Source organism: Protopterus annectens, chromosome 11.part0 (assembly GCF_019279795.1).
Source record: "Protopterus annectens isolate FY-2018-M chromosome 11.part0, PAN1.0, whole genome shotgun sequence".
Taxonomy (NCBI): domain Eukaryota; kingdom Metazoa; phylum Chordata; order Ceratodontiformes; family Protopteridae; genus Protopterus; species Protopterus annectens.
In genome coordinates this window covers 1,370,194,964-1,370,207,930 of record NC_056745.1, presented here as the reverse complement: position 1 = coordinate 1,370,207,930, position 12,967 = coordinate 1,370,194,964, and the positions used below count along the sequence as shown (strand labels likewise).

Here is a 12,967-nt window from a genome sequence, read left to right as displayed (position 1 = left end):
TGACTACTTCTGGAGAAGAGAAGAGAGTACTGAATTGGAAGGCAGTTAATCAGCAGACAATAAGTGGAGTGTGTGTGTGTGTGTGTGTGTGTGTGTGTGTGTGTGTGTGTGTGTGTGGAATTTGGCTGAAGTTGCCTTGATGCTGACAAGTCTGGTGAGAGTTATGCCTCACATTGAATTGTATATAGTAACAAAATCATGGGGTTTCCATGAATAAAGTGCAAGGATATTCATGCAGGTGTTTCACTGAACCAGTCTAACAGGTTAAGCACTACGATTTTCTTTAAATGAATGTCAGATCCCCACAAAGCTGCTTAAAAACAAGCTTAGTTTAATAATCAATAAAACTGATGATAACCCAATAACTGACTGGGTTCCCTGAAAGTTGGTAATGCACAACTGGAACTAAAGTTTATCTGAGAATAGCCAACACCAACAGTTCAGATGTTGGAAAGATGGGACTAGAAGAGTGAATTTACTGACTTCCTATGAAATGTGACATAAGTAAATGTGAAGATAATGTTGGCTATTTAGTGAAATTATTTCTCTTTCCTGGACACAGCCAAGTGGTTCAAGTGGTATAGTGGTCTAATAGTTTAAAATGACATTTTTGAATGGCTGATTGATGTTTTGCAAAATATTATTAAGTAACATATGTTGTTCAATCTGTATTGAGGAGGCAATAGAAAGACTACATTATATAATGCCTGGATTGGATTGTAAATATAAGGCAACACTCGGTTTCTGTTGTCACTGTCAACTGTAACTGAAGTTTACTGCATTGCCTAATGCAATTATGCTTGAAAAAAAAATATTGAGGAGATCTACTATTGAAGGAATAATATAATAATGGGCCTGAATGGATTGAGGGTGCCTCCAAGTGTACACAGGGGTAGAATGGTTATATCTTCTGGGAAGGTTGCTCACAGTGTTTATCAGGCTTTGATCAATCTTTTGAGTATAGTTATTTTATTAAGATAATAACTCTATCAATCTTTTGAGTCTAGCTGCTTTATTAATTTTCAAGCAAAGCTCACACTTCTTAGTATTCTAGTCAGGCCCCAAATTAAGTAATCACAATGTTTAAAATGTTTAGAGGCGATTTGTCTACTACAACCACACGGAATGGAAAGACATACCTTCCTAATGCATGATTCTTAAGATATTTTAACAGTGAAGAAATTCTGGCAGATCCAAAGAAGAGTGATCAAAATTACAGCAATAATAAGTCCAAATGACTGAATACAATGCACTCAGCAATAATAAGTCCAAATAACTGAATACAATGCACTAACAAAAGAAATATAGCTGAGTGAATGATAATTTTCAAAATGTGAGGAAAAAACAAACTAGGTACATGTCAATGCTACTTATAAGGAAGCATCACATCAGTAAACATCAATACCTATGTTGCTGTGGGAACAGAGCAACTATAGAAAAAAGTCCAAAGCAATGCAGGTTCACTGACAAATAAATCAAAATGTTATGATTTAATGTTACAGTAATCAAGGATACAATTTTCTATCAACCTTTCTACCTTCTTCATAAGCCAGCTAATAAACTGTCCCAGATGCCCCAAGAGTTTCTGGTTTAATCAGCCACTATTATGTACCGCTGAACAAAACTGATAGTGCTTATTATTAACAGAAAACATCCTATCTGCAAAATTCTGAGGAAGTTTCTTGCACTATTTACCTGAGAAATGTTCTTAAGTCTAACGGGTGCATGATGGACATTACAGCTTGTGCAAAGCAATGAAGAAATTAGCCAGTTTCCCTGAGGAAGAGCTCTGCTTTCTTATAAGAAATTTCTTCTGGTAATACTGATAACTTGCCAAGATTAAGTTTATCCTCTTTTTACCTGACTGCATCATATATTATTACTCGACTCTCAGTTCCATCAAGGTCCTATCATCACATGGAGATGAAGGTGAAATAAAAATATGAAAAGACAAGTGGGGTCTAGAATGTATAAGGAGAGCCTTGTAAACTTGGTATAAATAGCTCAAACTATCCAGCATCCAGGAACTAAGAGCCACTCCAGATATCAACACTAAATTGAGACTAGGGCCATGCTCAGAATGGAGTAAAACAACTCAAGACTTTACTTAAAAAAATGCCCTGGTGTCATGGCCAACAGCCCTTCCCAAAAAGCTGTTAGGCTGCCCATGTATGGGATGTGTGCATACAGGCTATTACCACATATTGAGTCACATCACTACTAGTCTTAAAGTGTGTGTGTAATGGAAAAGTGCTTTGACATAAGAAAAGTAGTACACAAACAGTCACACAGGTACTCCAAAGCAGACTCTTTGAAGGGCAGTACTGTATCCTGTTTTCAAGAAAAAGCAGATCTAACAGTCATGGACCAAAAATAGAAGTTATGTCCTTACCATAACGTTCCATGTGGAGTGTTCATCTCGCCTTTGTTCTTACACCTGGGTTGGAGCCGATCCTCGGCTCCGTGTCGGCCGGTTAGCAAAGCTCTGCATCGAGAAGAAGCTCGAGACCAACCTAACTCCCACAATCCCCCTCTGCCTTTACCTCAGATCTAGTTTGCAAGCAAACCAGAAGTCAACAGAGAGAATATAACACATTCATGCCAACAAGAACAACATAGCTGAAAAATATATATTTACAACTGCTTAAGGCAGAAGCAGGGAAAACCAAACCAGACACCTAAACTGGACGTTCTTCCTGAGGGTGGGAGGGTGGGAATGTAAGAACAAAGGCGAGATGAACACTCCACATGGAACGTTATGGTAAGGACATAACTTCTATATGTGAGAGTGTTCAATCTCGCCGTTTGTTCTTACACCTAGGTAGTGTCCCTAGCTCCATGTTCCTGAGGAACTCACGGGAGAACGTTCCTGAGCACAGTGGAACCAAAGGTTGCCCTGTCCCTAGAAATCCTGTCTACTTTGTAATGAGTAATGAATGTATGTGGTTTAGACCAAGTAGCAGCCGCACAAATAGTGTCTAACGGTAGGCGGGCTGCATGAGCCAGGGATGTAGATACTGATCTTGTAGAGTGCCCTTTGGGCTTGACAGGTAAAGTTTGCTCCGAGGCAGTATAAACAAAAATAATACAATCGGAAAGCCATTAGGAAAGGGTTCGTTTCGTAACTGCCATACCCTTCTTGCTGTCTGCAAAGGCTATAAAAAGCTGGTCTGTTTTTCTATGATCTTTTGTTCTATCCAAGTAAAATCTGAGTTGTCTATGAACATCTAACTTGTGTAACATGTATTCCAACTTATTGGAGTGATTTTTGAAAAAGGTGGGGAGCTCAATGGACTGATTAATATTATTAACGGAGCAAACTTTGGGAAGAAAAGATGGATTAGTGCAAAGAGATACTCTATCAGGGTGAAAGATCAAATAAGGGTGTTTAACGGAAAGAGCTTGAAGCTCCGACACCCGTCTGGCCGATGTAATAGCCACCAAAAAGAGGGTCTTCCATGACAAAATCTTCAAAGGACAGGAAGAGGCTGGTTCAAAAGGTGGTAGCATCAGTTGAGATAAAAGAAGGTTCAAGTTCCAAGGTGATGTAGGACTTCTAACTGGAGGTCTAATATGGAAAGATCCTTTTAGAAAGGCCTTACAAAGTCTGTGAGCCATAATAGCAGCCCCACTATCTTCCACATGAAAGTTTGAAATGGCAGCCAATTGCACTCTCAAAGTGGCAGGAGAAGCTCCTTGGTGGAACAGTTCGGTTAAAAACTCCAAGACCCTATTTAGAGGAGCTATCACGGGGTCCAATTGATGTGTATTTGCCCAGTGCACAAAACACTTCCATTTACTAGTGTAAATTTTTGTAGTGGAAGCTTTATGAGAAGCCACCAGGATATTTCGAACTGCAGGGGAAAGAAGATCAGGCCTGGCTAAGAAGGGAAGCGGAGCAGCCAAGCTGCTAGTATGAGGGAGAGTAACGACGGGTGGGAAGCCCCTGACGAGTGGGTCAGTAGATCGGCTCGGGTCCAGGATCCAGGGTTCCCGAATTCGGTGTGCCAGAAGAAAGGGAAACCAGATTTGACGAGGCCAGAATGGGGCAATGAGGATAATTGTCCTTTGCAGGTTGTTGGCTTTCTGTAGAAATTTTGCAATCAGGGGAACAGGAGGAAAAGCGTACAGGAGACCCGGGGGCCAATCGTGAACCAGAGCGTCCCTGGGGACTTCCCCTGGAGGGGGTAATAGGGCAAAATAGCTTCTGCATTTGGCGTTCATTGGAGACGCAAACAGATTGCAGGAAGGCTGGCCCCACTTGCGAAAAATTTCCTTCGCAACTGATTGTTTGAGGGACCACTCGTGAGGTAACAGGATGGCTCTGCTCAACCTGTCCGCTATGACGTTGGATAACCCCGGGATGTGCGTTGCTATCAGAAAGCGACCCGTGGACTCCGCCCATTGCCAAATTCTCATGGCTTCTCTGCATAGTTGATAAGACTTGTTCCCCCTTGTTTGTTTATGTACCATACTACGGACATGTTGTCCGACTGAACTGCTATTGTCCCTAGAGGAAGGAGGGGAGCAAAGTGTTGCAACGCTAGAAACACTGCCCTCAACTCTAGAACACTGATGTGCAGATTGTACTCCAAATTGGACCATTCGCCTTGGACTGTCTGTCCCTGAAAGATGCCCCCCCACCCTAACAGGGAAGCGGCCGTGGTCACCGTAGCTGTCGGCGTGGGTAGCACAAATGGTCTTCCGCTGGAAAGATTGCAAGTCTGAAGCCACCAAGCCAGGTGTGATTTGCATATGTTTGTGATGTGGATTTCGTGCATCAGGGGTAAGTGTTGGAACGACCATTGTGCAAACAGTAGCCATTGAAGAACTCTCATGTGCAGTCTTCCCAAGGGTATCGCAATGAGAGAAGCTGCCATGAGACCCAAAACCTTCAGAACCAGTTTTGCTGCAGATTTTCTGGATAATAGAAGAAGAGATATATGGTTTTGTAGGGAGGCTATCCTTTCTGGAGGAAGTCTTAGGATTAAGCAACGCGTATCCAATTCTGCTCCTATGAATGAGATATGCTGTGATGGCTGTAGTAAAGATTTTTCGAAATTTACGGAAATTCCGAGATGAACACAGAGTTGAAGTGTGTAATCCCTGGCCTGAATCAGTCGATGCTCGGTGGTGGCAGAAAGGAGCCAGTCGTCCAGATACGGAAACACCTGGAATCCCAGGCGCCTCAAGTGAGACGCTACCACTGCCATACATTTGGTGAAAACCCTGGGGGCTGAGGTCAGACCAAAGGGCAGGGCTCGAAACTGAAAGTGACTGGCTCCCAGCCGGAAGCGCAAGTGATCCCTGGATGCCCTGGCCATTTTGATGTGGTAGTATGCGTCCTTTAAATCTATTGAGCACATCCAGTCGCCCTTCTGTAAGAATGGAAGGATCGATTGAAGCATGACCATCCGGAACTTTTCTTTCTTGATGAAGGTATTGAGTTTGCTTAGGTCCAGAATTGGCCTCCAGTCCCCTGTCTTTTTTGGAACTAAAAAGAACCTTGAGTAAGTTCCGAATCCTCTCTGGTCCACTGGGACTGGTTGGAGGACTCTTTTTCTAGCAGCTTTGAAATTTCTATAGCTGCAGGGCCTCGCAGATGGGGCGGAACATCTGGGAGTCTTTTCTGCGGAATTGGGGGCAATAGGAAGGGAATTCTGTAACCGCTGGTAACAATGCTTTTTACCCAATTGTCTGATGTCAGACTTTGCCAGGCCTGAGGGTATAAAGCTAAGCGACCCCCGACTGCCTCCAGAGCAGGACAGCCGGGCCTCCTCTCAGGAGTGCTGGAAAGGTTTCCCGGGGAGTGTATCCCTGTCACCTTGGTTTTGCGGACCCCCTCTGCCGCCAGGGCGACGTCTTCCACCTCTGCCCCCTCCTCTGCCTCTAGAGGGGGCATCACCCTGTGTGCCTGGCAAAGAGCCTTGGGGTTTTCGAAACCACATTTTCCCACCACGTTGCCCTTTGGGGTACGGTCTGGATGGGGTGGAAAAACGGACTCCGACAGCAGACAGAGTCTTTCCCTCTTGCTCACACCGGGTAAGGGTCTCCTTTACTTTGGGGCCAAAGAGAGTGGCACCATCAAATGGGGCGTTAGTAAAGGAAGACTTGAAGGCTTCCGCAAAGGAACATAAAGCGCATCCAGGATTGTCTACGAAGAGCAATCGCTAAAGCCACTGCCCTACTCGACCCTTCGGCTGCGTATGAGATCAGCCTCATGGACGAGTTTGCAATAGATGTAAGGGTATTGAGATGTGCTGTAACTTTCTCCGAGACAGCAGCATCTGTAGTACCCTGGAGGGTATCTCCCAACTCTTTGATTAGATCCCTCTGTAAACGTGTAAAATGCGTCAAATAGTTCAGGGATCGCATAGAAAAAGCCGCTGAACTAAAAATGCGCTTCCCATACCTGTCCATAGTCCTAGAATCTCTGTTAGGCGGATGGACAGATGAGGAAGATTCAGACATCTCCTTTTTCGTGGCCGCTGCCACCACCATAGCATCCACTGGAACTCCCTTTGTTAGATAAGCCTTATCTTGGGGGGCTGTAATATATTTATTAGGCTTTCTAGGGACTGGCTCCACCATGTCAGGTGTCTCCCACGCCCGAGCAATCAATTCCATCAATTCATCGAAGGGCGGAGTGACCCAGGAGGAGGAAGGGCGAGCACCGAATGCCTTCAGCAAGACTGACTCATCCTCAGAAGGGGTAGGGCTTGCCAATCACCTCTCTGTTTTAGGATCTCCAGGATGTCAGAAAAGGAGACATCCTCTGAGGGTGATTTAGGGGACCCTTCTGACTCATCCAAGTCAGTGTCCGATGTCAAGGATTCCTGTGGAGAATCCAAGTGTCTCCTCTTACACAATCTTTTCCTCGGAACTTCTTCGGGGGGGGGCATCCGATGAAGCCTCCGAGGAAGAGGGGGCACCCTCAAGGGGTGGCTGAGACACTGGTGCTCGATGCTTAGATGTAGCCGTGGGTGCAGAGGAGGATAACGGACCTTTATGGGAAGGAGAAGCCGTCTCTGCTTAAGTGGTTGTCTGAGTAGACAACACCTTCCTCATGAGATCGAAAGCCCCTGGGTCCCGAGTCGAGGCATCCCCAGGTTCCGAAGAAATCGGAGGAATCCCCGAGACAGGCACCGATGGCATCGACCCCGAGGACGGAGCCGAGTCGATCCGAGCCGAGGCTCCGAGAGGGAGAGTCGGAACCGAAATATCGGATCGACTCTCAGTCCCCGATCCAAGGATGGATCTTCGGCTCCGAGACTCCGGTACTGGATCCGACGGAGTCGAGGTGAACGGTGCCGACCAAGAAAAGGACGGTTCCGGCACCGAGGGCTCCACAATCAACAGATCAGCCTCTCCCGGCTCCGAAGACTGGATAGGCCTCGGAGGAGGAACAGGTGGAGATAAGGGAAGGCCTTCGAGTCTCGACACCAACTGAGAGGAGACAGAGATGAGCTTGGATAAGGCCGTATTCTCCATCAATTTCTGCACCACACGGTCTACATCGGTGTCGGAGAGGGGCCTTGAAGAACGCGTCGAAGGAATCGAAGACGGAACCGACCTCAAAAGTACAGGAGGAGGAAGCTCCGTCACCGGTTCCAAGACTCGAGGCTCGGTAACTGACAAAAGTTCAACACTCGGCCCGAAGCCTGTGGAACCGGTGATCGAACTTTAAATGAAGAGCTCGGAGCCGATGACATGGGCTCCAACGTCTTCGATTCCTTCGAGGATTTAGATGCCTGGTCTGATGCATCCAGAGCTTCTTGGAATGCAGGCTTCAAAAGGCCCCTATCCATAAGTTTCCTGCGCCTATCTGTCATGACCCTTCCACTGAAAGAATGGCAGATGGAACAGTCTTCCTGCAGATGGAGAGGGCCAAGACAGTAGACGCAGGAACTATGATTATATGTGACAGACATTTTCTGTCCACATTGGCACCTTTTGAAGCCTGATTTAGCCTTTTCAGACATGTTAACAAAGTCAAATCCAGGTATAATAGAAAAGCCAGTACAAAAAGTCAAATCCAGTAAAAAATTGTCAAATCCTGTAAGTAAGTCAAATCCTGTAGTCAATCCAGTAAAAGTTAAAGGGTGGGGTAGGTCCCGAGGGAATAAACTCTAAGAAAGTATATAAATACTATATACGGAACCGAGAAACCCTCGATACACTACTCACACACACACAATCAACTTTAAAGAGAAATATTTTTATCCAAAATATAAGAAATAATAAATCTTAGCTTTGAGGTGGTCCGAGCTCATCAAAAATGATGTGAACGTTGCAGCGGCAAACTAGATCTGGGGTAAAGGCAGAGGGGGATTGTGGGAGTTAGGTTGGTCTCGAGCTTCTTCTCGATGCAGAGCTTTGCTAACTGGCCGACACGGAGCCGAGGATCGGCTCCGAACCCAGGTGTAAGAACAAATGGCGAGATTGAACACTCTCACATTTCAAATTAAAAAAAGTGATTACGACAACCAATTATATTTCAACATACATTCTTCTTTATCAATAAAAGAAAGTTAAATCATTAAATTCAGATGTGTGAATTAGTTCAGTCTCATGACAGTGCAGTTTATCAGTTCTACTTTCCTACTTACCAGCCACAATTATTACTTAAACACAGCTTCTGTGCATACAAGGTACACACAAGTTAAGCAACTCTTAAAAACTTAACTATTTACATTGAAATGTAAAATACATACAAAGCTACCATTTGTATTTTCTGGCATGACTAATGCTTACTTACATTATGTACAGTACACTGCTAGTATAAAACACAGCATTAAATTCAAAAATTCTGTAACCTTCCCTATTCATTCAAAAATGTGATTAAAGCAAATTTTAACTAATTATGCACCCTAATTACAGAGCCTACCTTGAGGTATTTTGGTGGTTTGAAGTTGAAGAATCCATTTATCTCATTATGTGACACATCAAGTTCTATAAGGTGTGGCATACAGCTAATGCAAGACAAATCTAAATGCAATAAAAAAAAAAGCAGTTACTCATGTGTTCTCTTGTGCACTTGCTATAAACTGAATATGACAGCTATGAAAAATGATGGTTGACAACAGACTGCTCAATTACACAGGCCAAAGTTTTGGTAATGCTCGAATGAAAATGAGACTGTTACCAGGTGCTCTTATCTTCCCTTGGTATGTTCAGCTGTCATTACATTTGAATCAAGAGTAACTAAGTACCTGTTTAAGAATATTCATGAATACAATTAAGGTACAGGAATGAGGTACATACCATAACAGAACATTTTTTCAGGCAGACTCTTGTAGCATTACAAAAATAGGGTGTGACAGTACACCCACAGAATTCTGTGCTGCTGCTTATGTTTTCATTTGCTGAATGCAAGTTATAAAAGCAGCAACACCCCACATCATAATCAGTTTCAATAAGAAACATGTAACTTACTATGTCTCAATAATTATTAATTGTAATACTGTAAGTATATCATATATAAGTGAAAGTCAGAAGGTTAGGCATTCATAATTTTGCATTAAAAAAGTAAGCTAGGTATGTATAGTTTTGCAATAAGCATTCCTGTCTGTAAGTTATGTTGAGAACAGGGCTGCCATGCCAACTACAGGATTATTAAAATCAAGTGCCTGTGCCAAGTTATTCATATCCCAAATGAACCACATCTGCAAACTGTATTTTACATTAGTGACATTTTTAACGGTAAGCCTGAAAAATGTCCAGTGGGACCAGTGCTCTGTCCCATTTAACAAACTAGATAGATAGACTGAGGGGCTGGTTACTACTAAAGGGTGACTGGCATGCCCCTTACAAATGACATTAATGGAAATACAGTTTGAATATATGGCTAAAAAGAAGTGTCACAGGAACTTCTAAAATTGCTCTATCTATTTTGAGAACATGAATACAGCAGAATAACAATGAAGTGCCCCGATAAAGCATAACAACTCAAATCCAAATCCAAGCAGGGGATGGGAGGGTACACATACTGTTACAGGAGTCTAATACTCAAATGTAATATTTTTAGATTTGTACTATACCTCACATAAAGTACAGTTATTTTAGGTACTCACCATAATGGCAGATCTTCAAGAAGAGGTCACTGTAGAAGTAATCTTAACATTTGAGTTTACTCACTAACAAAGTCACTTTGGTCTGACCATTTTTCTGTAGCAGTTTTCATTGCCTTTGGAGACCAATGTTTGACTCATGCCACTGTAAATACTGATGACTCATGCAATAAGAACTCAGTTTACAAATAGTGCTGGTATGCAAACTCTTCATTTTGTCAAGACTAATAAATCTCAACAGGGAGTTTGTACTTTCATCAGGCAATTTCTACAGAATCACAGCTAAATACCTCCATATAGTACAAGTAAGGAAACCATAAACTACCTGTAACAATGTTCAAAACAGAAGAGTAAGTATGTACAACTGAATAAAAAACTTTCAACAATTTCCCCAAATAGTAAGAAGAAGGACAGAGGATAAAATTACTGTTAGCGTCACTTTCCCCTAAGATTTATACCACACACCTGTATAGTAATTGTTTTAAAGTCTCGCATCTGCAGTTGTGAAAACAGGGACTTCCATATATTAAATCTGACAGAGTCATGTCTTACAGAATTCCATTTTCTTTGAAGTATGATGATTTCAGAGTCAGTATATGCAAGTAGCAGGAAGCAGTGTTAAAGAGGTTCCTTATTACCATCCATTTTCTGAAATTAACTGAAGCACAAAGGCAGTTCAAGGCAAGACATTTATTCTTCAGAATAGAATAGCAGCAAACTAAGATTATACATAGTGCAACATTATGCAAAATCTAATGTAATCTGTAATATTTACCATTTACATAGGAATATCAAAAAGGAAAGGATTAAATATGATGACAACTTATCACACATTGAGAGGGAATGTTTAAATAAGTTTATGTGTAACAGAGACATCAGAATCATGAAGCCCGATAAGGGAGGTGGGGCAGTTGTCTTTTATACCACCGAGTACAATGATGTTATACACGATATTTTACACAATTATGAGAGCATATCTTTGAATCAAATTTCAATTGGACACAAAAGGATTGATTTGTGTCTGGAGGAATACCTGATAGATAACAGGATAACCAATGACACCTACACTTATCTGAAGACCGACCATCCCATCTTGGCCAAGATGGTAGGAATACCTAAGATCCATAAATGTCTAGAGAACCCCCCATTTCGGCCCATCGTATCAGGATCTCGTTCCAAGACTTTCAAGATAGGTCAGTTGATCGACCGATGGCTTAAGAACATCTATGATTCCATCCCCCACCTGATGAAAGACTCGTGGAGATTTTTGGGGGACCTCACTAGGGATAAATGGAAGATACAAGCTATTTACCTTACTATTGACATCAAGGATTTGTTTTCCAGCATCCCTAAGGAGCAAGGATTGGAATTTTTTGCCAGTAGTCTACAAAAACATTCGGGATTTACGTGGGACAAGATCAATTTGATCTGTGATATGATGGGACTGGTTTTGGACTATAATTTTGTGGAATTTCAGGGAGAATTCTTCAGACAGATTAAGGGAGTTGCCATGGGGGCGGCTTGCGCCCCAATGTATGCTAACCTGGTCATGCTTGAGTGGGAGTCGAGATTCGTGTTTAACAGCCAATTTGATTCTGACATTCTGTATTATGCACGTTACCTCGACGACATTTTCATTCTTTGGAATGCCTCGGTGGCCAGGTTGGATGATTTCATGTCTTATCTTAATTCCACCACAGATTTTCTTTCCTTCACTCACAGTCACCACCGCACAGAAACACCGTTCTTAGATACACTTATTAGTCACAGTTCCGAAGGTTTTAGGTCCAGGGTCTACAGGAAGCCCACTTTTTCAAATGACTATATTCACTACACTAGCAACCATCCTCCCCATGTTTTTAGGAACATCTTAAAAGGTCAAAGTATTAGAGTTGCTAGGATGTGCTCCACTAGGGACACCATGATGTTAGAACTTACTGTTCTTAAACAGTTATTCTTGGATCGTGGATATCCTGATAGGATGGTCACTGAGGTGACCAATCAAGTACAGAGCCAATGGGGATCAAAATACATTCCCATTTTGGGAAACTATAGTATGACAACAGCAAACAAGAATGCACACACTAGCAAGGGAAGAGTATGTATCCTTATGTACACACCCTTCACCAACATCATTATTGACATTCTCGGAAGACACTGGGAATTGTTGGCAGCCTTGGATTCAGAGGAGATTCTAGGTAGAGTCCCTAGACATGTGTACAAGACAGCCCCCAATGTTAAAAGGTTGTTGGAGAGGGCTAGTACTAATAAGGGTAACACGAGTAGTGAAGTCAACAGAGGGACAACTAAGTGTGGCAGGTGTAGACAATGCAAATATATTAATCAGGACAAGGGTTTTAGGTTAAATGACATCAATACTACCTATATTAAAAGCTTGAAGGGAAACTGTGAAACTAAGGGCGTGGTTTATGTGGCACTGTGCAAATTGTGTAATGCCCATTATATAGGTAAAACAGAGAGACAGCTGAAGAAACGGCTGTATGAACACCAATACAGGATACAAAAGTGTGACAATAAAAATGCCTTATATAGACACATTGCAGATAAAGGTAGTGACCACAGTTTCCATTTTTGTATTATTGATCAGGTGTTCACCTCTCCTTTTACTGGAAATTGGAAAAATGAACTAGCCCTTAAGGAAAGTAGATGGCAGATATTGACTGATTCTACACGGAAACCAGGTTTGAATGATTTTATTAGCATCAAACCTTTTTTATTATGATTTTTGTATAGTGACTATCTGCCATTCTTATGACTTAGGGATTTATTTAGAAAGTTAGCTTTAATAGTACCATATGGTATTGGTCATACTTCACGAAGAAGATTGTCATTTTTATTACTAAGTCATTTTTATTACTAAAGCATTTTATCATTTT

General features: G+C 42.3%; 1 protein-coding gene across 3 annotated transcripts in view; it reads right to left on the bottom strand.

The window, feature by feature from the left end:
- Positions 1-12,967, bottom strand: part of LRGUK (leucine rich repeats and guanylate kinase domain containing) — a 1,953,320-nt gene that overhangs the window by 1,718,221 nt on the left and 222,132 nt on the right. For 2 of the 3 annotated variants that reach the window (XM_044088664.1, XM_044088665.1), the window contains one exon: positions 8,888-8,988. In XM_044088664.1, the coding sequence (XP_043944599.1) occupies positions 8,888-8,988 (101 nt within the window). Of the gene's footprint in view, positions 1-8,887; positions 8,989-10,073; positions 10,182-12,967 lie in introns of those variants that run through there. The other variant, XM_044088666.1, reaches the window with a different exon arrangement.